Here is a 26,609-nt window from a genome sequence, read left to right on the forward strand (position 1 = left end):
CACCATGTAACTAAATAGCCCATTGAGCTGGTTACAAAGAGCCGATAACGCCTGAATGCCCCACTAAAAGTTCTCCGACATGATCGAGAGCTTTGGCAGGGAGGGAAGCAGCCATTAAGTGTCCGTCTCATCTGTCCGCGAGGCACTGGAAGCCGACTCAAAGCCCAAAGTATCTCAGTCATTTTAAGTAGAGGCCTCGAAAACCGAAATACCAGCAGAGCGAGCCAGAAACACTCAGCACATCTGCCAGGACTTGCCTCCACCGAGGGGCCTCCTTAATGCTGCGGGGAGAAACAGAGAGCGGACTGTGTGTTTATGCATCAGCATGCAGGGAGCTGCATGTGTACACACAGGCGTGTGCGCCGCTCATTAGCAACAGAGTCGTGCAGCACGTTTCCCGTGTTTTGACAGCTGGGAGTGAGAGTGGCGTGAGCCGCTCGTCGGGCCGATGACGGCGCTCGTGGTGGTGTTTCACATGTCACCTGGTGTCTGCGCGAGGTAACCTCCTCCAGTCAGCTCGGGTGAGATAACGCACACCTTACAGCAGCCGGGTTGTGAAAGAAACGTTTGAATGTTCTGCTGAGGGGCCGTCTCTTCAGCCAGCAGACCACAGCCTAAACATCTGGTCAGATAACTTAGAAAAACATCTGTTTTACACTCCAGAGCAGAGCCTCACTCTCACTGTTTTGGCTCTCTACGTCTGCACAGGAACAGTAACTGAAGCTGAATTTAGCTCGCAGTGTTTATAACCCTGATAAATGGACTCGGGGGCCAAAGAAGGCAAATAAGATGTGTTTCACTCTCAAACTGAGCAACAGAGTCCAAAAAGCACGAGCTGATAATCTGATTCATGTTCCTGGGTCACAGAACATCAGACATCAGCCCGTCTGCTGTGGAGGAAAAACCTTTGAATCATGCTAAGGTTCAGCACTTGACCATAAGACGTCGCAGTCAGGTGGGTTTGGCTGAAGCACCAAAATAAAACTGAGAATGAGCTAAAAGCAGAAGCAACACAGAAAGATCTGTGAGTCTATGATACTCGAAACCACCATCAGCCTCCAGACCTCCATCTCAGAACCACACTGCAACCTCCATAGTGAGGACTGGGGTACATTTTTATTTTATTCAGACTCACGCACTGTCAGAGGCGTGGCCTGGAGCACTTTTGGCTCTCCACTTAGGATGAAGCTGTAGTATTTTATCAGGAAGTTCATTAGAAATAACGAGCAGGCGTCTGTGGGACGCATCAGTCTCTGGACTAACCGGACTTGTTAGCATTAGTTCAAAACTACCCAAAAAACAAACAGAATAACTTCAAGATGTTGATTCCCAACAGATGACAGTGGCCAGGTCCATCTTTTATATACAGCTTGTAAACTGCAGCGCTCTTAAAATATTTAATATTGGAATAATAATAACAATAACAACAATAATGAGCTGTGTTGTTGCAGTCGTACCATGCAGCGCTGTAGACATCTGGAGGTCCATGCGGCTCTTCTGCTCAGCTGCACTGATCTGCTGCTGCGACGGCGTGTTCGCAGGCGTATCCGCTGCTGTGAGGTCAGGTGACTTCTCCACGTGCTCTGCCCGGACAGACGACAGCTGGAGCTGCTGACTGCTCTCTGACAAGGGGAAGAAAAGAAAAGGTCAGGCAGGTTTAAAGACATTTTGAGCTCTCTGAATGTTCACTTTGTTACTGTCTGGAACGACAGAGCGCCACAGAGGCGAGGACCGATTTCTGTTTGAGGCTCTGAGATCCAGTTTTCTAAATCAAAGACTGTTTTTCACTCCTCACTGATTTGAAGACGGCAGCATTCAGTAGGAAAAAGGCTCTTGGTGCTCCAAGGAGCGGCATCAGCCGTGACTTTAATGTAACTCTGTGCTGAATGTTGATGGCAGGAGTAAAGTCACAAGAATGGGATAAAAACACAAAAGAGGAAACGTGTGATGACATCGCAAAAGAGGCCAGAAAGGAGCACAGAATTGCCGCGTGCTCATCTGCAACAACGTGTGTTATGTAAGTGAGAAGGAGCCATGAATCAGCATCAGCAGGGAGCTGTTAGTGGAGGCAGGGCGGCCCGCAAAAACAACAAGTGGAAGAATGGTGCGACATTACTGCCTCCTAAAAGAAATGAGCTCATTGTTGGTTCAAGTCCAAAGGCCCCGCCACATTTTTCAGGGTCACAGATCAGCACGGCCTGTCTGATCCTATCAGGATTCTCTTTACACGTGTGTGATAACCCCACCCCCTAAACTCCAAACCAGCACCCACCCTTCAGTCCTGAACTACACCTTAATTCAGCTCAGAACACTGACATGCATACAAATGTGTTTGAGACGAGCAGCACTCCTCCAGGGCTGAAAAACCTGCAGTTCCTCTTCTGACCACTTGAGGCAAGTCCACCAGTGAGTCAGTCCCCATAGACTCCCATGTTAAAACTTTAACTGTAGCTACTGCAAACTTCACATCACCCAGCTGAATGTCGACAGGTTTGTGCCGTCACAGCTTTCTGTAACCCGTTTAGGCCCATCGGAGCGCTCCGACGAGCTTAAATGTAACATTTTTAAATCCCGGTAGAATTGTAACGACATAAGCTAGCGCACTTTTTTTTGTATATGAAACTGGAGGAATTGTAATTGCATAACATGCATTCAATTTTTTCCAAATGGCTTTGCAAAAATCACATAAAAATCGCTGCAACAACAAAAACATAATAATCCTGAAACACGCTTTGCCAATCTGATCAGCTGTTTGTAGCAAAAACCAAACGCATGTTCACCATCACCTGTCAAAACCGGACGTGACGCCATGTTTTGGGGAAACGTCGTTTTTCCTTACAGCGCCTCTCAAAGGTTTACTGGTGTTTATGAAAGTTTATGCCTTTCTGTACAGTTTCTGGGAGGCTTAATTCAACTGTTGGAAGTAGATTCTTTTGATGCTGTTTTTTTGCAAATTGTGCACAATAATAATTATTTCGTTTTTCCTGCAGTTAATAAAAAACATTGTGTATCTCAAAAATGAAACTATGAAGACACTTGAAATTTCTGTAAGTAGAAATATGTGAAAAAAAAAAATCTTTTTTTGTAGTTTATTGCACTTTTTTTGCAATATGTGTGTTATTATGGATTTAATGCACACATATTATTAAAATTTGGGATATAACGTTTGTATTGATGCATAGCAAGTTGAAATACTCCCAGAAATGGCCCTACAGCATGTAAAAATATAAAGATAAGCACGAGGTCTGTGCTTTAGTTTTGAGTGAAGGAGGCATTTCAGTATTTTATGAATTTGTTACTTTGCTCTAATTTGCAGATGTCTGTCTACAGGTTATGGATGCAGCTTGCTAATCCTAGCTGATAACTTGGCAGCACCCGTCTCATCCAAAAACCAATGATCATATTACACAGTCTGTGTTTGAGAGCTTTCATACAAACAGAATAATCACATTAGGTTTAGAGGAAATGCTCGCTTTCAAAATGGAGAAGCAAACATAAAGAGGATGAAATGGAAATCACAACATCTCTGTGACAACGGTGCAAACTCCATCAGCTGAGGAAGATCACATGACACGATCATAAGCTACAGAAGAGCCATTATCATAATGGAAGGCAGACAGAAAGCTCGAGTCAGTCTACATGTCAGACTCTGCAGTCTTTCCAAATAAACAGTACCCTCACCTTCGTTTGACTCCGCCTGCAGCTTCAGGATGTCCTCGGCGCTCCCGTACTTCATGACTGAGTTGATGGATGACAGCGTGCTGACCAGCTGACTGTTGATGACCCCAAACTGGGACTGGGGCTGGCCGAATGCCTCCGCCAGCTCGGTATAGTTCTCGGCCAGCAGCATTTGCTGCTCCTGCAGCAGCTTCTGCACACGCTCGATGTAATGGTCCAAGCTGACGCCACCATGCGCCTGCAGGGCGGCCGGATCAGCGTGCACAGCGGCCGGCGCAGGCTTCACCTCTGCCTCCTGGCTGCTGATGCTCGCCACAGACTCAGCCGGCTGGGAGGGGCCACACGCTATGTTTCTGGTTTTTAAGCCAACCAAGAAATTCTCATGGACGCTCACTGGCCCCACCCCACATTCTTTGGTTTTAGTTGAGCTCGATTTGCCGGGCAAGAGCTCCACGTCCGAGGTGGTTCCAACGGCAATCGAACGCATCTTTGCCGTTGAGTGAACGTCTTTGACGAGTCCTTCTCCGGCAGCGACGGTCCGGGTTTCCGTGACCACTGTGTTGGTTTCCTTATCCGATGTAACCGACTCCATGTGAGTGAATGAGTCTGAGAGGACAGCGTGCTTCGTGTTCGTGGATTTGTGTGCAACTTCTGCCTCAGTGCTGGTCTCCTGAGTCAGTAACTCAGGAGCCGCCGTGACTCCAGAGTCCACTTGACTGACACGGTCAGTCTCAGTTCCTTGTGACACCAGCGTCTTGATGGGACTAACGATCACATCCACCGAACAGTCTCCACAGCCGACGGATCGCTGCTCTTTGCTGGCTTCCATCACGAGTTCACTGAGGGTCAAGCTGTCCACCAGCTCCTCCGTGTTCACTCCCACCTCACAAACGCTGAGCTCTACGCCTACCTGCCGATGGCATGTCTCCACGTGCCGTCCTACACACTGGTCAGACACCTCCATCTGTTCGTGCACCACCCACCGGTCCATGGGGATATCCGGTCCTGTGGCGACGCTGTGCACAGAAGGCTGACAGGACACTCCTCTAGTCAGAGTCTGTGGACTTTTAGCAGTGCTAACATGGCTGAATTCCAGATGTTCGCCCACTCCCTGGCTGCGTGTCTGGACTTTAGCCTCCACACAGATGCTGTACATCTCCGGCCTGACCATCAAACCTTTGTCTGCTTTTTTCTTGTTCGACCCACCGGCAGCTTGGAGCTCCAGTTTCAGCTTGCCCATCTCCATCTGATGAGTGGTTTCTTTGAGCTGCACCTCCAGGCGGTAGATCTTCTCCTTCAGGGAGTCGATGGTCTGCTGCTGGAGCTCGATCTCTTTCTCAGCTTCGCTGCTCATGCCCAGCATGGCCTCGGTGACGCCAACTGCAGTGCTCCGGATTTCCAGCCGCTCTGTAGACACCCCCGCGTCCCGAAAACAGCGTTCTTTCTCTGGTTTTCTTTGGGTGGCTGGAAGATTATTCATATTTTGATCAGTAACTATGCCAATAGACTTTTGGTGGGCCTGGTTCTGCGTGAGGTTTTGAGGCTGATTTTCATTTGCGTTGTCCTTGGAAGTCTTCTCCAGTGCTTGGACCTCAGCAGCCAGGCGTCTGAACTCCTCCAGCCTCTGAGCGCTCTCCTCCTGGGCTTCTGGCTCAATGATGTGCAGCTCTGTTTCCTTTTGGATGGGGCCCGGGTTTTCCATTTGGTCAGCGCAGCCTACACTGTAGGAACGTTTGCGGAAGCCGCCAAGACCTTGACCTTTTGATTGAGCAGCCAACTGTCTTTTCTCCTCCTGCAGAACGGCAATCTTCACCTGCAGGATGGGAATGGTTTTCACCTGCTCTTCCAGCTCTTTCAGCCTCTTGAGCGCCACGACCATCTGCTCCCGGATTTGCTGCAGGTGTAACGGGCTGACGTTAGTTACCGGGGTAGCCACGCCAGAGCTCATGGGGCTGTGGCGGATGGAGCTGCCCCTGGATGGTGGGTAATAGGGGTTATACTCTCCATTAGGGAGATGACCGTTGATGGGCAGAGTCTGATAGGTGTTGGGAGAGATCTGGCTTGTGCCTATAGAGCCAGAGTAGGAGGACAGCGAGCTGCTGGAGCCCATACCACCGAAGCTGGCGAGACGCCGGCGGGGCATCGGAGGCTCGCTTAGAGGCTGCAGAAGCGCACGCTCCTGCTCCAGCCGACGGCGGGTCTCCATGAGGGTCTTCTCCACTTGGGGGTTGTGCCGAGGGGCAAACCTGGGCGAAGGCGGGGGGAGGAGCTGTTTCTGCTCTGCGAAGCTTGAACACGGCTGATGCAGAGGCACCTCACAGGCTGCCCTGGAGAGGGTGGGGGTCAGCGGGGCAGCGGCCCTGTTGGTGAAGAAGACCGGGGACTGTTTGCCGTCACTGTTGGAGGAGGACAGCGAGTCTGTGGAGGTCCATTCAGCCTGAGCGCCGACCCCGCCAGTGCTGCCCCGAGGCACCACCGAGGGTTTGGCCACTTTGGGCTTCCTCTGGATACTCAGCTTCTTAATAGTGTTGCCCCTCTCGATGTCATCAACATACTTGAGGAAGTCCAGGTCTAACTGATAACCATAAGGAGTTTCAACATAGTAGGGGGCCTCAGAGTCCTTCTCGTCTTCTGTGCTTGGGCATCTTTGTCCTCTTTCTGTAAGAGAGACCACAAAAATGTATTAGTGTCGCTTTAATGCTGAAAATCTTAAAAAAAAAAAAAAAAACCCAAAACAAAAAACAAAAAACAGACAGATTTATAGAGCTCGTACATACTGAGAGGATCTACTGAGCCAAGTCTCTGAAACAGTGTGAGAGTCAGGAAAATCATTTATCCCGTTAATTTGAGACATAAAATCATAATAATCCCACTCTTACATATAAATAGATCTATGCACATTTCATTCAGCCACATGGTAAAAACAGAAGGAGGAAAATAAAGAGGACAAGTCCACAAATCACAACAGCTTCATCTGATCCGACTCTTAACGTGCAGGTATTTTCTTTGTTTACACAGAATTAATCTAATGCTCGCAGCACGCTGCCTGCACCTTTGGCCACAGACAGTCGTCATAATTTGACAGAGCAAAAACATCTCAAATTTCTCACATCTCTGCATTTTTGTTGGCGTCACATCGTTGCGTCTCACATAGTTTGGGTCCAACTAAAACATTCTCTGCCAAAATAATTAGCACTCAGGCTTTTCCACAAAAGCGGCAGAAGATTTAAAACAAAATAAATCTGTCAAAGTCGGCTCGCCGAGGTGTGACGAAACCAAAGGTTCAAAGCTGTGACACAAACAGACTGTCGCTTCCAAAGCTCACATAAGAAAGAAGGCAAAGGGGTCAGAGAGGCGACGTCAATATTCCCTCGTTCAAAATCCATCCCAGTGTCAACATTTTAGCTGTTACAGGCAGAAATGACCACGAGCTATCACCCAGTTAAAAGAGCAGCTACGGGCCAATCAAAGCTGCTTAAATCAAAGTCCAAACTCCAACACATCCAGCTGAAAATGCCCTCCGTCAGAGTCCACAGCCAGGCTGCTGCATTCACACCGCGCTGGCTAAATACAGAGCCTTGTTCTTGGTATGCCTGGAACTCTCAGTGACTAAAGCAAACACAGGCTGGAAATAAACAGCCCTGCTCTTCTCTTCCAGTCCGCCCAGCTCCTTTCCATTCAGCAACAACAGGAGGAGGGAACTACAGGGATAAGCCTGCTGCTAAAACCTCTGCATGTGTTGCTCAAACTTCACTCACCGCACACCAGCAGCTCTTTAACTGGAAGTTTCCTCCTCTGCTCCTCTCGGCTGGCAGATTCACAGCTCTGTGCTGGGATCACAACTACGCCTTCTCCTCACTCTGTGCTCGCTTTCACAATCCTCTCTCCACACGGGACAAAAAAAAAGCTCCACTATTGGTGTAAACTACACGCAGCGCTGCTCTGGTGCACCATTGGACAGCTGCTTCCTCCAATCGTGTGAGGCTAGAGCCGGGCGCTTCCCTTCCTAAATAAGAGTCCTGTTATTCATGGAGGGGAGGTGAACCCACAACAATAACAGTCTGTTCTTGACACCAATCACCAGTCAGACTTTCACACTGGTCTATGCTCCATGACACAAAGACTCGTCCATGACTTACAGTCAGTTTGTGTCCACGCCTTTATTTTCAGAAGTAATCTTCGTTTTTCTACCAGATAAAGAAAACTGAGGGGAAACACCTCAGTGCAGCCGCACACACACACACACACACACACACACACACACACACACACACACCGAGGGAGCGACCTGGTCAGTGCACGGCTAAATTTACCCCCTCAGTGTTGACTTCAGCCTGTGATGATAACACTGCATGGATTACAGCTCAGTTCCATTTATATAGCACCAAATCACAGCAACAGTCACCTCAAGGTGCTTTATGCTGTAAGGTAAAGACTCTGCTATAGTACAAGCTGCACAAGTCTGTATTTTTACTAAATCACAGACACCAAAAGAAATTGTATCAACTTCTAGGTTCACATTAAAAAAAGACTGAAATCAATAAATGTTTTTATTTAAATCATGCTGTGTCACAATTTTAAACTAGTCTGCACTCCTGACAGTTGTTTGGGGGGGGGGGGGGAATGCCAATTTCCTCAAGTTTTCTGATGTTTTTGTTTTTGTGAATCGAGCATCTGACAGCTCCCTCTGGAGACAAAGCCCCGGCTGTTTGCTGCGCTGCCCTGAGAGTCACGTCCTGTTTTTCCCCCTGGTATAAATATTCTGAGAGCACAGTCACGGTCTTGTGCTGTCTGGTTTGGAGGAGTCCCCCTGTGGCACGAGCGCCAACCGGCCGTGTCACATGTGACGGGCAGCTCTGTGGCACGGACACTCCGAACAGCTGAGCGATGACCTCATCAGCTGACAACTGACGGGGTCGGGCAGCAGAACAGCGAGAAGAGCCCGGGAGTCTGCTGCAGCTAACAGCTGTGAGCTCGTCAGTCTGAGGGATCACACGACAGTTAGCACAGCGAGGCTGCTGGACTTCATTTCCCTTCTTACAGACCACGTCTTCAGCCCTGCCTTAAGCTGTTTGCACAGCCATGAAAAGGAGGCATTATTCTCGAAGAAGTTCCCCAAACTGAGCTCCACCAGTGTGACCAAGCCCTGAGCCTTTGGGGAACTCTAAAACAGGACCTGCACCATCAAACTTCCCTCTTTATCTGCCTCAGTAGCCAATGAGAGGAGACAGAAAAGCACATTTCTGGTTACAATTTGATCATAAAAATTATTTTCTCATTTTCCCCTGAACATCCTGAAGCTTCTAGATGTTAAAACACCACCAGGTCCCCTCAGCTGCACATTTAGTGTATCCGGCCTGATGGTGGAATCGACCTTCTTGCTGTGAGGAAACCGTGCTAACACCGTGCCACAGTGCTGCTGTATGTTTTTTTTTAATTTTGCAAATTTAGGGACTTATCATACTTCCTCTCTTTTCAAAGCAAAAAATAAATAAATAGCTTTCCACCTCATTTTCTCCTCTTGCTCCAAAACTCACAGCTCAGCCTATGCGTGTGGCATGTACGGGAATTTCAGCTGTAACCCAGGTGGGGTTTAACGCTCTGATTCCAAGTGCAGAACAAACATACAAACAGAACTGAAATCATTATTTAAGGGTCCAAAAGTGCTTCAATCAGCTGATGAAGATAAGCCGTTTCCTCAGGTGATAATCATCTGACACGTTTTACAGAAAGTCTAATCGTCTCTGAACTCAAACCATTAATAAGCTGAGCTCCAGTATAAACAGCTGGTTTTTAATTCTTTAGTTTCAGGGGGATGCATTTTGTTTTTTCCTTACCTATCCAAGGACATTAAGACCAAATACAGCTATAAGCATGTGCACAGTGTATTAATAAAAGAAGACAGAATAAACAAAAATGCCTCTTTTAGTCAAAGTCGTCCAGCTGAGGAGAGTTTTGGTCACTGCTCTGATCTTAATGCGAGTGCCAACCTAAAAATAACAGGTAGTTTTGACCACACAGTTCCCGGCTCTGTTCTACTTCCCTCAGATATTCAAATATTTCTGCCTAATTGTCTAAGGTGAGCCAGGTGAGTCTGCAGCAGCGTACAAGCTCACAGGCCACAATGAGGACTCGCAGGTCAGCAGCTCAAACAGAAACCATATGCTTCAGAGTCAAAGACCAGTTCTTCACACGTCCCTTTGCAGCCAAATTCAGCAGCACGCACCGTCGGTAACACGTTTCAGTCGTTTCCATGTCCACAGACATATGAGCTACGTAAAACACCCCGAACTGTGTCTGAGCTTTTCTCTGCTTCTCCAATCAGCTGCTGAAAATGTCCAGCCTTCATTCACGCCGCTCAAGCTCTCCGTGTTTGCTCTTAAAATATGGGACTGCAGGCCGGCTCGGGCCCTGATGTTGACTCTCTGAAGAAAAATATACAAGCGGGGCCTTGCTTATTTTACACCGGCTCTGTAAAAGTTTAAATTTAGAGCTGACGAAAGCCTTTTAATTCCACAGCGCCATCAGACGCTGAATAAATGAGGCTACTGGGCTAAATGTGTCTGCCAGCTGTTTGTTAACCAGACCTTAGAGCACATTTCCTCATCAGTCTGTGGACAGATGTCAGTAATCTTTAACTACATGTTAAAAAAAAATAAAAAAATCTGTAATCCAGTATTCCTGTTGCCTGGTAACAAATGACTGAATAAGCACACAACCTTGGCTGTATGATTTGATGCGTATGATTTGAATCATGCGTCTCCAGGTCTCATCACAGCGTGACACCAGCAGCAGGCTCTGGATGGACTCAGAGACATTTAGCGGATCTCCGTTTAAAGAAACCCGTTCGCTGTGTATGACCAGCCTGGAGTTAAAGCGCTGTTGTTTCGTCCGGTTTGGTTCATCATTTTCCTCCTTTGTACAATTTGTTGCTCAGATCTGATAACATTTGCACTTAGGTGTGGTCCAAGACAGCAACATTAGGACCCACGCGTGGTGCGATCCGGGGATATTAGGATAAATGAGTGAACTGCTCGTTAGTAATGGGAGACAAAATGAGTTTAGGTCCACCTACAAAGCACTGGGCCATCTGAGAGACGCCGACGTCCACAGAAGAAAACACTGGAGTGTTCAGATCTGAGCAAAGTGCCCTTTTATTTAGATTTTAATCTTATCAGTTCTGCCCAACAAGTCACGTTCAATTTAAGTTCCTGCTCAAAGGGGATCAAGTCTCCAGTGTTCAGAAGTCTTGCTCCAAAAAGTCCTGAAATAACATAAATAAAACAAACTTGTTTGGGAACACCCGTTTCACTGTTAGTACCTCACGTGTACATATTTACCAACTCCAATATCCAGTATGCACACGCTGCTTCTGGGTCTGAAAAGTGAAGTGGGCCTTTAACCTATATTTTTTTTGGCCTTTATCAGACAGGAAAGTGGGGAGAGGGTGGCAGGAAGTCGTGCAGAAAATGGTCTGGGATGGAGCCCGGCCGCACGATGAGGCTGGAGTCTTCAGGTTTGGGACACTGCTGTAGCTCACCTGTTTGCACAGGTACTGACCTAATTAATTAATGGCCACCAGGAGGCAGAACCTGTGGTTGCAAAGAGACTAAAAGCCCTACAGCAGGGTGGGAAACTCCAGGCATGTTGAGGAGGTAATTCAGCCATTTAATCAGCTGTTGGATCAAAAACATCTAAAACCTGCAGGACACCGGCCCTCGAGGCCTGGAGCTGGAGACTCAGGAAACGAGCAGGTAACATCACAGCTGACCCGTCACATGACCTGTTCCAACCGTATCCAGTTTCTTTCCTCAGGCCATCACTCTGACCAACACTTAGACACTCACATAGTGTCTGTACTTAAACATTCCCCATACCTGCTGTCAAATCAAAGCATGCTATATAGTCGAGTCCTTGTGCGCTTATTGTATATACAGTAACATTATCAAACCCTTATAACTCCATATCTTTGCACCAGTGCACTTATAAATATGCTACACGTGCCATTAACGTCTGTGATGTTGCTTTTGTCAGTGTTGCCTGTCGTCTATTTGGTTACCTACACTGTGAGCAAAGAAAAGACTGCAGCCCAATTCCAAGCATGTGTCGACACAGTTTGTCTATGAAGTTGATTTTGCAATAACTAACCTTTAACACAACCATCACTACCAACAGCATCCAAGCAGAAACACTTAAAGACTCGTGAAATGCTTGGAAGAAGTGAAAGTGAACTGTATTCAGGGCCGTTCAGGATGTGCAGAGAAAAACTTGCAAACTCATTGGAAGTGCAGGGCTGTGCTCCCACATAGCTGTGAGAGCCAAACATGATGCAAGCGCCTGGGTGGAGCAGCCTCCACCCGCCCGACGGCACAGAAACACCGCTCTGATTTTACCCCTTCAGAAGACGGAACACTCGAGTTTGCTCAAAATGAGCTTCATACCAAAGTTTTACGCTTTACCTTATGAGGACTTGAATTCGGTCCCCACAACATGAGTAACACAGACACACACACACGGAGCCTGGTATTTCCTGGCTCTGCCCGTGAGCCTAATTACTCCCAAGAAAAGTAGAGCCAACGTTTGATCAACGCTGCAGCAGTTCAACACAACAACAGCAAGACGTGTCCGTCCTCATCTGAACCCAGAACAAAACAAAAACACAAAGAGTCCATTAAAGCTGCACATTAGCTGCACACAGGCTGGTCAGCTCGACTGCGAGCTTCTTCCAGGAACTCACAGGGTCGTGCCAGACGCAGCTGCCAAATTCAACAACCCAGCGCTGTACATGATGATGCAGACCGAGGGAAATGTTTGGGCTTCCTCTGCAAACACTGAGGCACTTTGAAAAAATGTGCCCCTCTCTGGATTTTCTCATAGATGGTCAAGAAAAACATCAACGACAGACTGCGGGCTGCTTCAAGTCAACCGACACATAAATGTGATGATTCAGCTTCAGTTTGTACGGGTACGAGACAGTCGGAGTTAACGGATTCTGGAATTCCTCGGGTTTGTGTTTTTGTTAAATACTTCAGATATATTCAGTAAAATGTTTTCGCTGTTTCACTGAGGCACAGATGTGTTTACCACACACATAACTTTGGTTTAGTGAGTTAAACATACCAGCGTTTCCTAATTAGCTGGTGGGACCATCAGTTTTGGGTGTAAACTTATGAATGAATGTCACAGTTTACTCCTTCAGACGTCATGGTTACATTTTATTTTTAATTCAAGTTTAGGAAACTCTGTAATCTATGAGAGAAAATCCCAACAATCAAACGATCCTTTATGAGCAGAACACGGGAAGAGCTGAAAGGAAGAACTCCCTTTTAACAGGAAGTGCCATCAAACAGAACGAGGCTCAGGAAGGCTCGGCACAGCCACCTCCTTGGACCTCCTCCTTTGAAAGAGGAGTGAAAGAAGCCATCTATGTCTAGCCATCTTTGAACAGAGGGCGGGGCTTACGACACCAACTGTCTGCCATCTATAATCCAGTATTGAGATCCTTTCCCTTAACGTCCACTCTCATCCTGGGTCATTTGACCCCAGTAAATCAGACGATAGGGTGGGGTTAGGTTTCACCTGAAACCCTGGCTGATTGTGACCCACACCCGTATTCACACCTCGGCTCGTGTGATTACATAGAGGATCAATAGGGGGTCCATGACCCTCATAGGGACGCTCCCATAGGGCTTAAATCTGGGACTCTCCACCATTTGACCTCAGAACTGAAGAAGGTTCTCGGATGAAACGTCTTCAGGGAAACTTAAAGCCCAGACGCTTTTCTTTCCAAGCTCCTTAGACTACGATGACCTGGATGACTGAGAACCTTCACAGCCACCTCCTTGGTCCGGACCTGTGTACATTTCATAAAACTACTGAAACACCATTTTCAGCAGGAGACCCATTGTGGCTGGTTTCTCACTTCTTGGTGCAAAAGAGTAACAAATGTATCCGACTGCCTTTGCTTCTGGAGCTGCAGTCACAGTAAACTTTTAAAGGAAACAAAAAGGGTGACAAATGAACCTGCCATCATAACTTGGAAATGAGATAAATTCATATGAAACTCTGCACATTAAACAGGATTCTGCTCATTAAGATTTAGGACTGGATTTGTGTCTTTTAAAGATACGAGGGAAGCTTCCTGACTGCAAACGCATTAACTGATTGTGCAATTGCAGTTCTAAAAGTATTATTCCCGATTTGAGTTATGAGTGAGAGGAATCTGAATCACTGCACTGTGCTGCTTCACTGTAGAGGCGCATGCAGATGACAACAATGAAGTGATTAATGCTCAGTGAGACACGACCACACTTGGCACATCAGTGCTGTTGTGTAAAGACAGTAAGGGTCTGGAGCAGGCAGCACCAGTGAGAGAAACAAACAACATTTACAAAGACGCAGCGTCCTGCCCCCTTCGGCTCACATCATTATCAACTCAAAGCTCTTACACAAACAGGAAAGTGACTGAAAGCCACCATGGGGGAGTTTTAAAAGGGCAGCTGGGTCCATTACTGCTACAGAAACAAAACCACTTCTGTGGGTTTAAAGGAGCTGCAGGAGGTGGCCTCACTGGCCTGATGGCCACCGCGGCGTCCCCGTGCCGACCGGTGCCACTGAAGACCAGTCAGACCCATAATGGTCTGCTCCGAGAGACAACCAGGGGCTGAACCAGGATCTGAGTTTCAGAAGTAACACTTCAGACTGCCCGATGCCCAAGCTTTGTGTAGAATATAAAATGATCACATCCTGAGAGTGTTTTCACTCCCCACTGGTGTAAAAATCAGGCCAACATTTTTGAGGAGAAGTATTTTAAGATTGTGGGATCAGTCCTGCAAACAGTACTGGAGTTGCATTAAAGTCTGCTGAGGTTTTGTTTGGAAGAAATGTGCTTAATGGTTTGTTGCTCAATGCGCTGAGGCGTCCCACATCTGGCATTTATTCCAATCTGACAGAAGCTTCACTGCATTCTCGAGCTTCAATATGACAGAAAAAGCATTCGTGGTGTCATGTGGAGAGGCACAAGTCACCATAAACAGAACTTATTATACTCCGTGTTCACTGATACCAACATGAAGTGCAGTACCTCTGATACAAATGATAAATGGACTGATGTTCATGTTTTATACGTACAGTTTAAATGCTTCACTCACAACATTGGGAGTGATTTGGGAATCTTCTCCAAGATCACTCAGTGGTTCCGGGTATCAACCCTGACTCCTGAGCCACAGCCACCTCAAGTATGCAGATATGTTAAGATACAAGCAGTACTCCAGTTTAAATATTAAGTGGTTACAATTCTTCAAACAGTTGGAAACATGCAGGTTTTAAACTGTTTGTTTTGTCTTTTGGTTTTGTAGATTTTTAAAATGTTTTTGTAAGTCTGCACTTTCACCTCCTCTGATAGCTCAGACTCCCTCCCCTTCACACTGTAGCTGCTTTAGTTCAGCTCGAGCCAAGATGATAAGACAGGCTAAAAACAGGAAGTCTGGTGAGGAACAACAAATCCTTCTTAAAATTCAACAAATGCCACATTTGTATCAGGTTGTAATTTTTTACCATGATTGAGCAGCCTTGGATCACGGATAGACATTCTTCCCAAAGCACATCACCCACCTCTACAATAAAAGGTTCAATATCACCATCTGCTCTGCATTCTTTCACCACGTCTGCCTGCTGACCACCAACACGACAGAGAGGCTATTTTTATAACGAGGGGTTCAGCGGTCTGGGGCTTCCTCAGTACATACTTATTGTAGAAGTGGCCACTGAAGCTCAGACTTTGCATGTGTTTCTCAACATGATAGAGTGGAGTGTGGTGATGGCAGACTGACACTCAGGACGGCGCTCCTGAAGCATCCGACCTGCATGCTGCACATTCCAGGAGGGATTTGGAAGCAAGAAGCTTCACCCTCTCCCGTTAGTCTACACAGGAATGAGAGCGCGCACGTGTGTGCGTGCGTGAGAGAGAGAGTGTTATTTCACACTGAAGTGTCGAAATTCTCTCTCCATCAGAACTCTTTGCCCTTTGTGCTTCAGATATCATTGAATCTGGGTCGAGCCAAGATTATGATTATTCATTAAAAAATACACTGTGGAATAGGGTTGGGCGATTGGACGAATATATCGACTATTAACGACAGGCTGAGCCTATCGTTAATAGTTTTTACAAGGGCGATTTATTTATTTGTAAGTTTATTAATAATGATTGAGCTAATAGAAGCAGTCAACAGAAAAAAAATAAAACAAATAATAGCGCTGTTTGAACAGAAGCTGGTGATAGCCTAGCATACTCAGCCGGATGGTGGACACGTACACGCTCATGCAAGTTAGTCGTGTTCGAGTACTTTGCTCGCGCCGCGTTGGTTACATCCTCAGGTTTACCTCTTTCATCTGGTTTAAAGCCAAAGAAATCCCAAATTGGCGACTTTATATTTTTTTTTAGTGCTGTCAGCGTTAATGTGAGTCACCACGACTAACACGATTAACAATTAACCCATCTGGAGCGCAGACTGAGTCCAAATCCCTGAAATGTCTCCGTCAACGCATTTTGGGCAGTTTGTCCAAAGTTTGATCACTCTGCGCTCCAGACGGGTTGAGAGCGTTGGAAATTCATTTGTAATGACCGCGTTTAAGCTGCATTAATGCTGACAGCGGGTTTTTTTTTTTTTTGGGGGGGGGGGGGGGAGAGAGATTAGTTCATCCATGTTTGGACTTCTTCTGTGCTGTAAACACGCAAATCAGTCCGTGCATGATTACATATCCTGTCTTCCTTCTCTCACCCCAACCAATCACAGCAGATGGCCCCGCCCCTCCCTGAGCCTGGTTGGAGGTTTCTTCCTGTTAAAAGGGAGTTTTTCCTTCCCACTGTCACCAAAGTGCTTGCTCATAGGGGGTCATATGATTGTTGGGTTTTTCTCTGTATGTATTATTGTAGGGTCTACCTTATAATAAAAATCGCCTTGAGGTGACTGTGATTTGACGCTGTATAAATAAAACTGAATTGAAAGTTTGAAATTAATCCGATAAAAAGGGAGGATTATCATAGAGCCAAAAAAATAAGTCACACTGAAAAAAATGTAAATCCCATTACCGATCTCCAGATAATCACTCAGCTGGCTTATTGTGATTTAAGGAGCTCGAAAAGAGAATCAGCTCAACGAAGTAGCAGGTGGACGAGCAGCGACATGAGAACAGACTTTTGGGTTTGTAAGGGGCGTGGTCTGAACGGCAGGTGGGCGGGGCTTCTGTGCTGACAGACAGGTGTGGTGTCTCATGTTCTTCCTGACGTCATACAGAGCCAAGAGTAAAGAAAAATAAAAACAAACTTTTGATCATAGGGATCCTTTGCTGATATGTTGACCTCATTTGAAACACCCACCACAGTGCATGTGTGTATGAGCTCACACTTATTCACACTGCTGTTAGAGGTTGTTCAGTGTTCGAGTGTTTGAATACAAGTTTGCACAAACAGCGTGTGAAGATGTTAAACTTGTCTTGAGGTCTGAAAAGTTACTGGATGACTCGACTAAAATTCTTGCAACTCATGGTGTTTGTGTCTAAAGAGCCGGAGCCAAGACCTTAAATATACCAGCATGACTTAAGCTTGAAACTGGACCCCTAATCCCACTTCAGTCCCATTGTACCCCTGACCACCACAGCCAGAGAGAGCACATCTTAGTCACAGAGGCAGCCTGTAACCTTTAGACATGCAGGGACACATTTACCCAGCGTCTCCCTCAAACTGCTCTGCAATGAAATAAGGTCAAAGACATCCCTGCAAGAATGAGACACATACAGGAGGGATTACACTCACACACACACACACACACACACACACACACACACACACACACACACACACACGTACGTGTTACCTGGGCCATTGCCGTTCACGTGCACGGTTTGAGCCATGGGTGCAGCTGCGTGCTCTCAGTCCAACAACAAGACTCAGTGCCGTCATGCAACTGCCATGCAGCAAGTCCAGATTACCATGCAACCTGAGACAGAACACAAAGGAATCCCGTTAGTGACGCACACAGGTGAGCAACAATTAGTGAAAAACAACAAGGCAACCTTTCAAAGATTAAAAAGTGTCAGTAAAGGAGGTCACTTTGTCCCAGCAGTCAGACTTCAACACCTGGTTCCTTTTTAAAGTTCACATGAGAACAGAGCGCTGGCTTTCTGACCTTCAGTGTAACTTGAAATATGTGGAGTGTGAGTGCACGTATTTGACCTTTTGATACGCTGAAGCGTTTCTTTGTGGGAGCTGAAGCTGAAGGCCTCCGCTCCTTCACAGGTGTGTTTGCATCCTGACATTTCGAAGCACAGAGGTCCTGTGTGCAGTCGCCTGCTCATCATCAATGGACACATTATGAGCAACAAAACAAAAGAGTCGTTGTCATCTTATAAGAAGCAGCAAATATAAGACGAAAACTGGAGTCAGTAGGCCGGGGGGGGGGGTGTCAGATCTTGAGGAGCACAGATGTAGATGAGGTTCGATACAGCTGAAACCTTTGACCTTTACACTGAACACTTGTGACTCTGACAGCTAGAGATCAAGAGCTCAGCCCCGCAGTGGTAACAGAGTCGAGGACAATCTAAGACTTTTACGATATACTCGGTCTTACTCGATTATCAGGGTCAGTGAGGCCGCATACCTCAGGAACAGGGCCAGTGTCCTGCAGGTTTTAGATCTCACCCTGGGTCAACGCACCTGAATCAAATGATGAGTTCATTACCAGGCCTCTGGAGAACGTTTATACAGGACCTAAAGGCGCTGAACATCAGCCGGGACCAAGCTGAGACCTCCAGCAAACACCAGAAACATTTCCCAGCAAAGTCAGAGTTTAACCAAGTATCCAAGAAGCGCAGAAAGGATAGTGCATGAAAAATAACAAACATCATCAGAAAACATTCTTGGTCACCGTCACTTACAGTTTAACGTAACGATGCATATTTAAGTGTTATAAAGAAAGTATTTAAACACGTCTACCCAACAGCTGCACCTGCTGTGACGACATGCAGCCGACTGCCACAAAATGTGTCTGAGGAACATGTGAAAGGTCACTTTGTCAGTCAGCTGCATCATAAGTAAATCATTGTTTAGAGTGTGCAGCCAAATACAGCAGCGCCGTAGTGTCATTAGGCCGGAGCCTCGAAGTCCTGACCGTCCGTCACCCCGGGGAGTTATTATAGTCGCGATACAGAGACGAAGGATTGAGAGCAGCCTTTACAGAGCACACAGAACCCTTCCAACACCCAAATAGACTGCAGGCATGTTTGTTCTCCTCCCTCACACTTAAAACTGGCTCCAGCATGTCACACAAAAAGAAATGTGTAGAAGAAATGGCCACTAACATTTAGAGATGCATCGATATGACTTTTGGATATCGCTCGGATCCTGTCACACAAAGAGCCGGTGTCTGGGTCTGTTCAGCTCTGTGCTCTGCTTTCGGGTCATTGGGTGAAATAAAATAAAAAATAATATACAATGAATCTGCTGTTTTAGGACACGAAAGCAATTCTTGGATAGAAAAGTCAGAAAGCCATGGACCAAATAAATCAGAGGTGGGAAACTCCAGGAGAGACGAGCATAAAAGGTGGAGCTGTTATTTTATTGGTCGGTTGATCCTCAGGCTCTCCACAGACAGGCTAACGAGCCTGAGGATCAACTGCTCCTTCACACCATGAAAGGGATGCTAGGGATTACTCGTCATGGCAGACTTGGGTGCTCCTCTGCAAGAGAGCTGGAAAAGGTGTTTGTGGAGGAGGTCAGACTATCGAGCTGTGGGCGGTTGGCCCATTTAAAACATTACGATTACAATGGATGAGCCTGAGCCTGCTAACACCTACTAATGGGACTCAAAGGACTGGACATCCAACACTGATGAACTGAGAAACTTGAGACAAAAGGTAACGAACACAAAGCAAATGGAAAGGTTTCATGCAGCTGCTCTCCAGCAGCATGAAGCTCAATAAGCAATTCAACACATACACACAACTTCCGTTTGCCAAGACCATGCAAATTATTCTCCAACTGAAGGGAAAATAAATAATATACAGACTGACCAAAGATCTCCCACATGTCCTGTTCCATGAGCCGCCAGAACACAAACCTGCAGGAAGTAGCAGGAAATCCTCAGGCACAACTCAGGAGAGAAGGAGGCGGAGTCTATTTACTGTTCAGCTCTGCACCACCACTGTGGGAGAAGCCATCAATCCTGGAGTCAAAGCATCAGCCTGCTTTTAATACACTATAGGCCTTAAAACGGTCACAGGTCGCTTTTATGAAACCAGGAGAAAATATAAAATAAAGACGCACCAATTTAAAAATCAGCGAGTACTGACTGACATCAATATATCTGCAAATTTGATCTGTTAATTTTTTCCCCGAGTAGAGACACTGTGATAAAGAGTAACTCTGCAGGAATGAACAGAATTCTGAACTGATAATTCAGAAAATAGCAATAAAACTGAAAATAAAAGTATTTCTTTTAAAGGATTATTTCTGAATTCATTCATAATAAATCAGAAGTTTAATCAATTAACAACATAACCTATAAAAATAAACAGTAATCCAAATAATCCAAACATGATATACTGAGGTAAATACTGAAGTTATATATGAACAAGTTATACAAACATTTAGTGTTGCTGAGAGAAAAAAGGAAAGTCTTTATAAACTGAGGCCCTCTTTGGGTCCAAGTGTCTTCATGTCTGTATAAACAGATATTTAACTCCTCCTCTTCCAAGTTAAATTTTTCCATGTTTTGCAAAAAGCTTTTTTCCACAAATATTTAGGTGGAAAAAAAGCCTTTAATATAAAACATGCTCATCCTTTTTTTAAAAGAGTAACAAGAAGCCTCCTGTGAGGTTTTTAAGGTCTAGTCTGCACATTCCTGCAGTTAATGATCGACATAAACTCAGGCTCTGACATTTTCATGATTACCTGCAGGTTTTCCTGCAGGTGCTTACAGAGTTTCCACCCACACTTCAGTGCGAGCTTTAAAAAATAAACCAGAATCAGTGTGTTTGTGCAGCCTCGCACAGGGTGAAGCTGCAGGTGGAGGCCTGAGAACTGACCCAGAGTCACACCAACCACAAACAGGAGTTCTCACACACACACTTCAGATATATAAACAATAACCCAAACCACAACAGTGACACCTCCCATCATAATAATGAAGCTGCTTACCTGTAACTCTCATTCTAACTTCCTGCCCCTTGACGCAGGTACAAACACCACAGAGTGAGCAGCCCGAAGACACGAGCCTGCACCGAGCAGTCCTCAGAGAGAGAGCTACGTTTCACGGCTAAGATTAGACAACTTCCTCAGATGACAGCCAAACGATCCGAGTCCTATAAGAGGAAACAGGACTTTAAGGCCGTTTGGGTGGAACGACCCCTCCGCTGGGCCTCCAGGTGAAGCGCGTAGTCGGCCGGCGTGGGTAAACGCCCTTCAGCTGAAGCGCAGCTAATGAGCCAGGCAGCTGAACACAATGGAAAACCTTTCAGATGGTTGCACATCAACCAGCACGGTAGCGTTTCTCAAGGCTCAGCTGCTGAAGGTGAAGACAGACGGGCGAACAACAAAAACCGCCAAAGCCTCCCCAAGCAGCGCCGTGGATGGGCCTCAGAATCAGGGCTGATGTGGGACAGCAGAGGGTCAAAGGTCAAGCTAAGCAAGAACCCTTCACATTTCTGCCCACGGTCAACAGAAAACTGATTTAAAGTATTTAGAAGTAATCAGTGAATAAAAAGAAATAATTCAGCTGAACTCATCTTAACCACACAGGATAAAAACACTCCACAGAAGCACCCCACTCAGGATCAGACCTCAGCGACTCAGAGCTGAAATACTCTTAAATAAACCCACCAGATTGAAAACATACCCACTTCAAATAAACGCGATTACCTGCTGGCCACATTCCCCCAGCCAATACCCTCTGAGGTAACCCGTTTCCATGACTACTGCATGCAAAGACAGGATATTCAGCGAGCTGATCATATATGATAAAAGATAAAATAAAGAAAGAAATATAAATAAAGTGATCCACATGGCATGCATTAACACGTCTAACGTGTCAGGTTCCAACCCCCCCCCCCCCCCCCCCGTTCAGGTAAAACTGCTTTGTCATTAGTGCTAACAGACTATAGGTCTCCCTCAGGGCTGTGTTAATCTACTCAACAGCTTCAATGACATTTACCACTGACAAACAACTCTACTTCTTTTAATCCCCACACTGGTACCATTACACACTGGTACCATTACACACTGGTACCATTACACACTGGTACCATTACACATGATGCCTTTACATTTCTTCAGTCTCAGCCCTGCAGCTCTGACAGCACGCTGGCACGTCCCACAGTTCCCATTGCCACACAGTGTTACCAGTTATTATAGTTTTAAGTGATCATATAAAAAACTTCTCCCACTTACAGTAAAGGTAGCAGAGTAATAAGCAGCTGTGAAATCGTGACCCTGTGTGCTCTCTAAGGCAGAGCGTCTGCATGCGGTCAAACTAAATATGAAGCCCATGTTTGTCAATAAAATCTTGATTTCTGCTTCATAAACTCCACATTATATTTTTAATCTCCGACATCATTCAGCTTTAAGAGGAGCCACTTTAAATGTACTCAGAGTCTGACTCTGAGCCTTTCCTGTGAATCAAAGCTTCCTATTTAAACAAAGCCTCACTCACCGCACTGACCAGAACAGATCCACGGGCTGATCTCAGGAGCTTCAAACTCCTCGAGCAGTAAACTTTTGAGCGCCGACGCAAACCAGAACAACCCGTTTGGTTCCTCTCAGCTGTTAAATGATTTTCAAGCGTGCACGCACACCTCTGAGCCCGCAGCGGCAGGTGTGACTCCACCTGGAGGTGCGTGTCTGCGTTTGACAGACACACAGCTACATTATTTACTGTGACAGAGACACCTGACGAGCTACACAAACAGACGCACGAGCATTCAAACAGCATCCTGTGGCGTGCTCGAGTCCGTACACATTACCTTCTACAAGGCCGAGCTCTTTAAGTATTCGAGTACAAACAGCCAAGAGAAAGGTGAACGAGCCCAAGAGCACTTCAGCAGAAGCAGGTACAGGTAGAAATGAGCTCTCTATTTCAGTGCAACAAAACTAAAACGTCCACTCAAAACTGTGCCTGGGTCCACTATCTTCCGCTTCTCTGCGCACAAAAAGTAATCTGATTACATCAACGCAAAGCTGTTTAAGGGGAAAAAAAAAGGAGAATCGGAATCTGAACCAAAACAATGAGTTTCTAAATGTTTTCTAAATGAGTATGAAGTTTATCCTTTAAATATTACTTGACTTTACCGAGTTCCCCTCTTAGTAAAGTGAAGCTAAACCAAGCGACAAACTAAATGTTAAGAAAACACTTTGTTTGGATCGTCAGTCAAACAGGAAGGAGCCGTCTCCTATTTAAGATTCCAGGAAATCTAATGAAGCATGTTTGTTACTGAAGGAAATCCCAACGTGGAGGACGACTTTCATTTAAGGATAACATTTTGTCATTTATTCCTGGAGATGGCGTGGCTGGGAAGGACATGTTCTTAGTCTTGTTTTTGTTTCCATTTATTTCAGGAATAACAGAAAAAGGTCAGTGAACAGTTTTACAGTTCTTCATCACACAGTTTTCAAACACGCGGCTTTTTCATGTGCAAAAATACAATATAGGTGACATTTGGAATATCAATAAAATGTTGAATACCTACATGTTTTATTAATTTAATAATAATGGAACTTTAAATGTTATTTTACTGAACAATGACTTTTATCATACACATATAGACACATTTTAAACATCAGTCTCTCAAATGTGGCTTTAAAGCACAGACGTGAAAACAGTTTCCAATGATTCTTCCTAAACGTGACATCAGGCTCACGGTGATCCACGCCGTTATTGTCAGAACATTCACGCGTGCCATGCATCACATCGACACACATATAAAGAAGTTCAAGCTGACAGGATGTGGTGCCACAGTTCACATTTTCCACTGCAGTAAAACAAAGACTTGAGGCTTTTTTGTGTCGACAGTAAACAGAACGAGAAGTTACCAGAGGGCCGTTAAGGCTGCAGACCCGCTGCGCTGAATATTCAGCAGAGCTGTTTTTCCCCTAATAAAAGCAGAGGCTCCAGCTTTAATGGAGGGAAAAAGCCTCAAGAGGAACTGGGATGTTTTCATTCAGATAATCAGGAAAAGCTCAGCAGCATAACGGAGCAGCTGCACGTGGAGCATCGAGTTCACCTGTTTTTTTATTTTTTCATGTCCGTAAGAATTAAAATGTAGAGGAAAGTTAAACTGAAGGAAACGGCGTGCTCCTGTGCTGCAGCGTTAACGTGTGCACGAGCGCAAATGTGACTAATTGCAGAACAAGCAGTAGCTGCTTGTCATCTCAGCTCTGCATCTGGGCCTCATTAGGAAATGCCTTTGAAGCTTTGAGGGGAAGCTGCTGTGCCGACCGTGGAGAAGAGCCGGGCCAGGCGAGGAGGCCGGACGCGCTGACGAGCTCTACAGTTTGGCAGCTGCAGAGTTGGTTCTGTTCAACTGTTCACTTCACTTTGATGGAGCCTGCCGAGTTTATCACAGGCTCTCCAGAGTCAAAGCCTTTCAATTATTCCACCAGGGAGGGAGGACCCCAGAAGAACGAAAGGATTGTGTCCCCTACTTGTTATTTTTAAACAGGGAAGTCACATGGGCAGAGGTGGGAAGAGAAAAGCAAAGACTTCCCATCTTCAGGGAAGCTCAGGAATCTTTTCCAGCAGCTGATTAAGATTGAAAGAAGTTCATGAAACACAGAATCATTAGAGGCTAAGAGTGCCAGGCTGTGGCATCAATGTATGTACAGAACTAATACTGAACTCAAAGTTGAGGCTCAGAATAAGTCAGGCTAGTACACGTGAGCTCAACATATGATAAATTACTAATTGAAAGAATAAAGTCGGGCTTGTATTTTTGCTTTTCTATAGAAGTCTCTTATGGTGACGATCTTTGGAGAACAGCACCGAGGCTGATCTTGCTCTTCTTAAACATCCATGAGTGTAAACGTACTGGCGCTCCCAGCTGACGAGCTCCCAAAGACGACGTTTAACAGACGTAAAGTTCAGCAGCTTCTTTAAAAGACGTGGAAATGCTCACACACACAGACACACACAGATCCAGAGGTCCAGGCTTCATTCAGGCGTCTGATGCAAATATGATCAGAGATAAGGTCTCCGTCAAACAAAGCAAGAGTGCAACACAGCAAAAGATAGTGAAAGCAGTCATGCTGCTCCATCAAACGCTGACCCATTTGCAGTGGGGCTGCTGCCTCGCTCCTTTAGGGGGCGCCACAGTGGATCATCTCCCTGCAGCATCCTGTCACACAAACCCTCTGTATCCTTCACTACGACCTTTAATCTTCTGAGGTCTTCCTCTTTTCCTCCAGCCTGTCCAGTATATCCACTCTCTCCTCCGCACGTGTTCAAACCAGCTCAGCCTCGCCTCTCTACGATTGGTCCTTTCCCACAAATGTGCCTCTAACTTAGTATTGCTTCTGAGGAAAAAGAGGCATTCACAGAGCATCGCTTCATGCTGCTTTGTAAATACTACAGCCTGTATTCTTTTCAGAGAACCTCAGTGATCACCTGTCACTACTGTGTGTGGTTAGAGGCTGAGGGCACCGGTCAGACAAACCCAACACACTTTAACTTACCCTGAAAACACAACGGCCTGTGAGGTCAGCTGATGAGCCGACCTGCAGAGATTCCTGCTCCTGTATAATCACACATGGAGTTATTTTTGGTGCAGACGCTTTCAACTCCCTGCTATTCTTCCTCCGAGGCAGCCACGAGCCTCGTGCTCGCAGATAAACACAGTGTTCCAGAACGACAAGCATTTCCTCCACTGAGACTGGAATTATAGAAATCAAAGAAAATTATACATACTGGCCCTGTCATTACGCTCCCAGCCATCGCTCATTCCTGACTCGCTTTATCTCGTTCATAAAAATCTGAGCAGCGTGCATGTGGAAGTCGGCCCGGTCATTTCAGAAGAATCAGTATCTGAGCACAAAACTGCGTCTGGAACCAGGACTTAAGATTACAGCGCATCTGTGTCACACCTGCAGCAGGATCCAAATCCAGCTCATTTTTAAATCTGCACCATACCGCACGCGCTTCGAATTCCAGCATCAGCTGTTCGGATGCTTTGAAATTTGGGAAAGGTTTCTTCAGATGTCTGAGACGAGGCAGTCGCTGGTTCATTTCTTCCAGACGTTAACCTGCACTTATCAGACAGACAGCACTGCATTTTAAAACCACACTGTGTGCATGCTCGGTTTAAATTAGTGCCTCCAACCTTTCATTTATACTCGTTTTTCAAGTGTACTTGCATATCAAGAGTTCTGTGTACCTTGCACCACAAAAGGAGTGTAGCTGTGCTTATAACCGAAGCATTTAAACAAAGCATAATAGGCCATCCTAAAAATATGCAGATCTATTCTAGTAACAGTCTCAGTGCAGGCTGTTTGTGCTCCATGCTGCATCAATCCTTCATTTAGTCTGTTCAGTTATATTGTGTTTAAACTCTCACGAGGAGCCTGTGCTGGATTTTCCAGCGCTCAAGTGGCCAAGCACCGTGTAAACATTCAGCCATTAAACAGGCTACTCCCACCGCACTGACGCTCAGCGTTAACGTTCGGAGTTTTAGTTCAAATGTTAATGAAAACCAACATCTGTGTGCGGTGCACGCACGGGTCAGAGGAATATGACCAAATACTGACATTTAGCTTGTAACACATGATGCAAACATGGTATTGTCTGGGTGCTACACAGTAAATATGTACTGTAGTTTAGCTAGCACCTCTTAAGCTGACTTAATAAGGGCAACATTGTGTGGCAGCTCCTAAATATCGTGTTAAATGTCCT

General features: G+C 45.9%; 1 protein-coding gene across 3 annotated transcripts in view; it reads right to left on the reverse strand.

Moving 5' to 3' along the window:
- kank1a (KN motif and ankyrin repeat domains 1a) overlaps positions 1–26,609 on the reverse strand; it is a 53,306-nt gene that overhangs the window by 6,384 nt on the left and 20,313 nt on the right. For 2 of the 3 annotated variants that reach the window (XM_063489339.1, XM_063489340.1), the window contains exons 2-4: positions 17,553–17,675; positions 3,682–6,336; positions 1,458–1,622 (exon numbers count right to left, since the gene is read on the reverse strand). In XM_063489339.1, the coding sequence (XP_063345409.1) occupies positions 1,458–1,622; positions 3,682–6,336; positions 17,553–17,589 (2,857 nt within the window). In that variant the 5' untranslated portion in view covers positions 17,590–17,675. Of the gene's footprint in view, positions 1–1,457; positions 1,623–3,681; positions 6,337–7,436; positions 7,528–17,552; positions 17,676–26,609 lie in introns of those variants that run through there. The other variant, XM_063489341.1, reaches the window with a different exon arrangement.

The sequence above is a fragment of the Pelmatolapia mariae genome, linkage group LG12 (genome assembly GCF_036321145.2).
Source record: "Pelmatolapia mariae isolate MD_Pm_ZW linkage group LG12, Pm_UMD_F_2, whole genome shotgun sequence".
Lineage (NCBI taxonomy): Eukaryota > Metazoa > Chordata > Actinopteri > Cichliformes > Cichlidae > Pelmatolapia > Pelmatolapia mariae.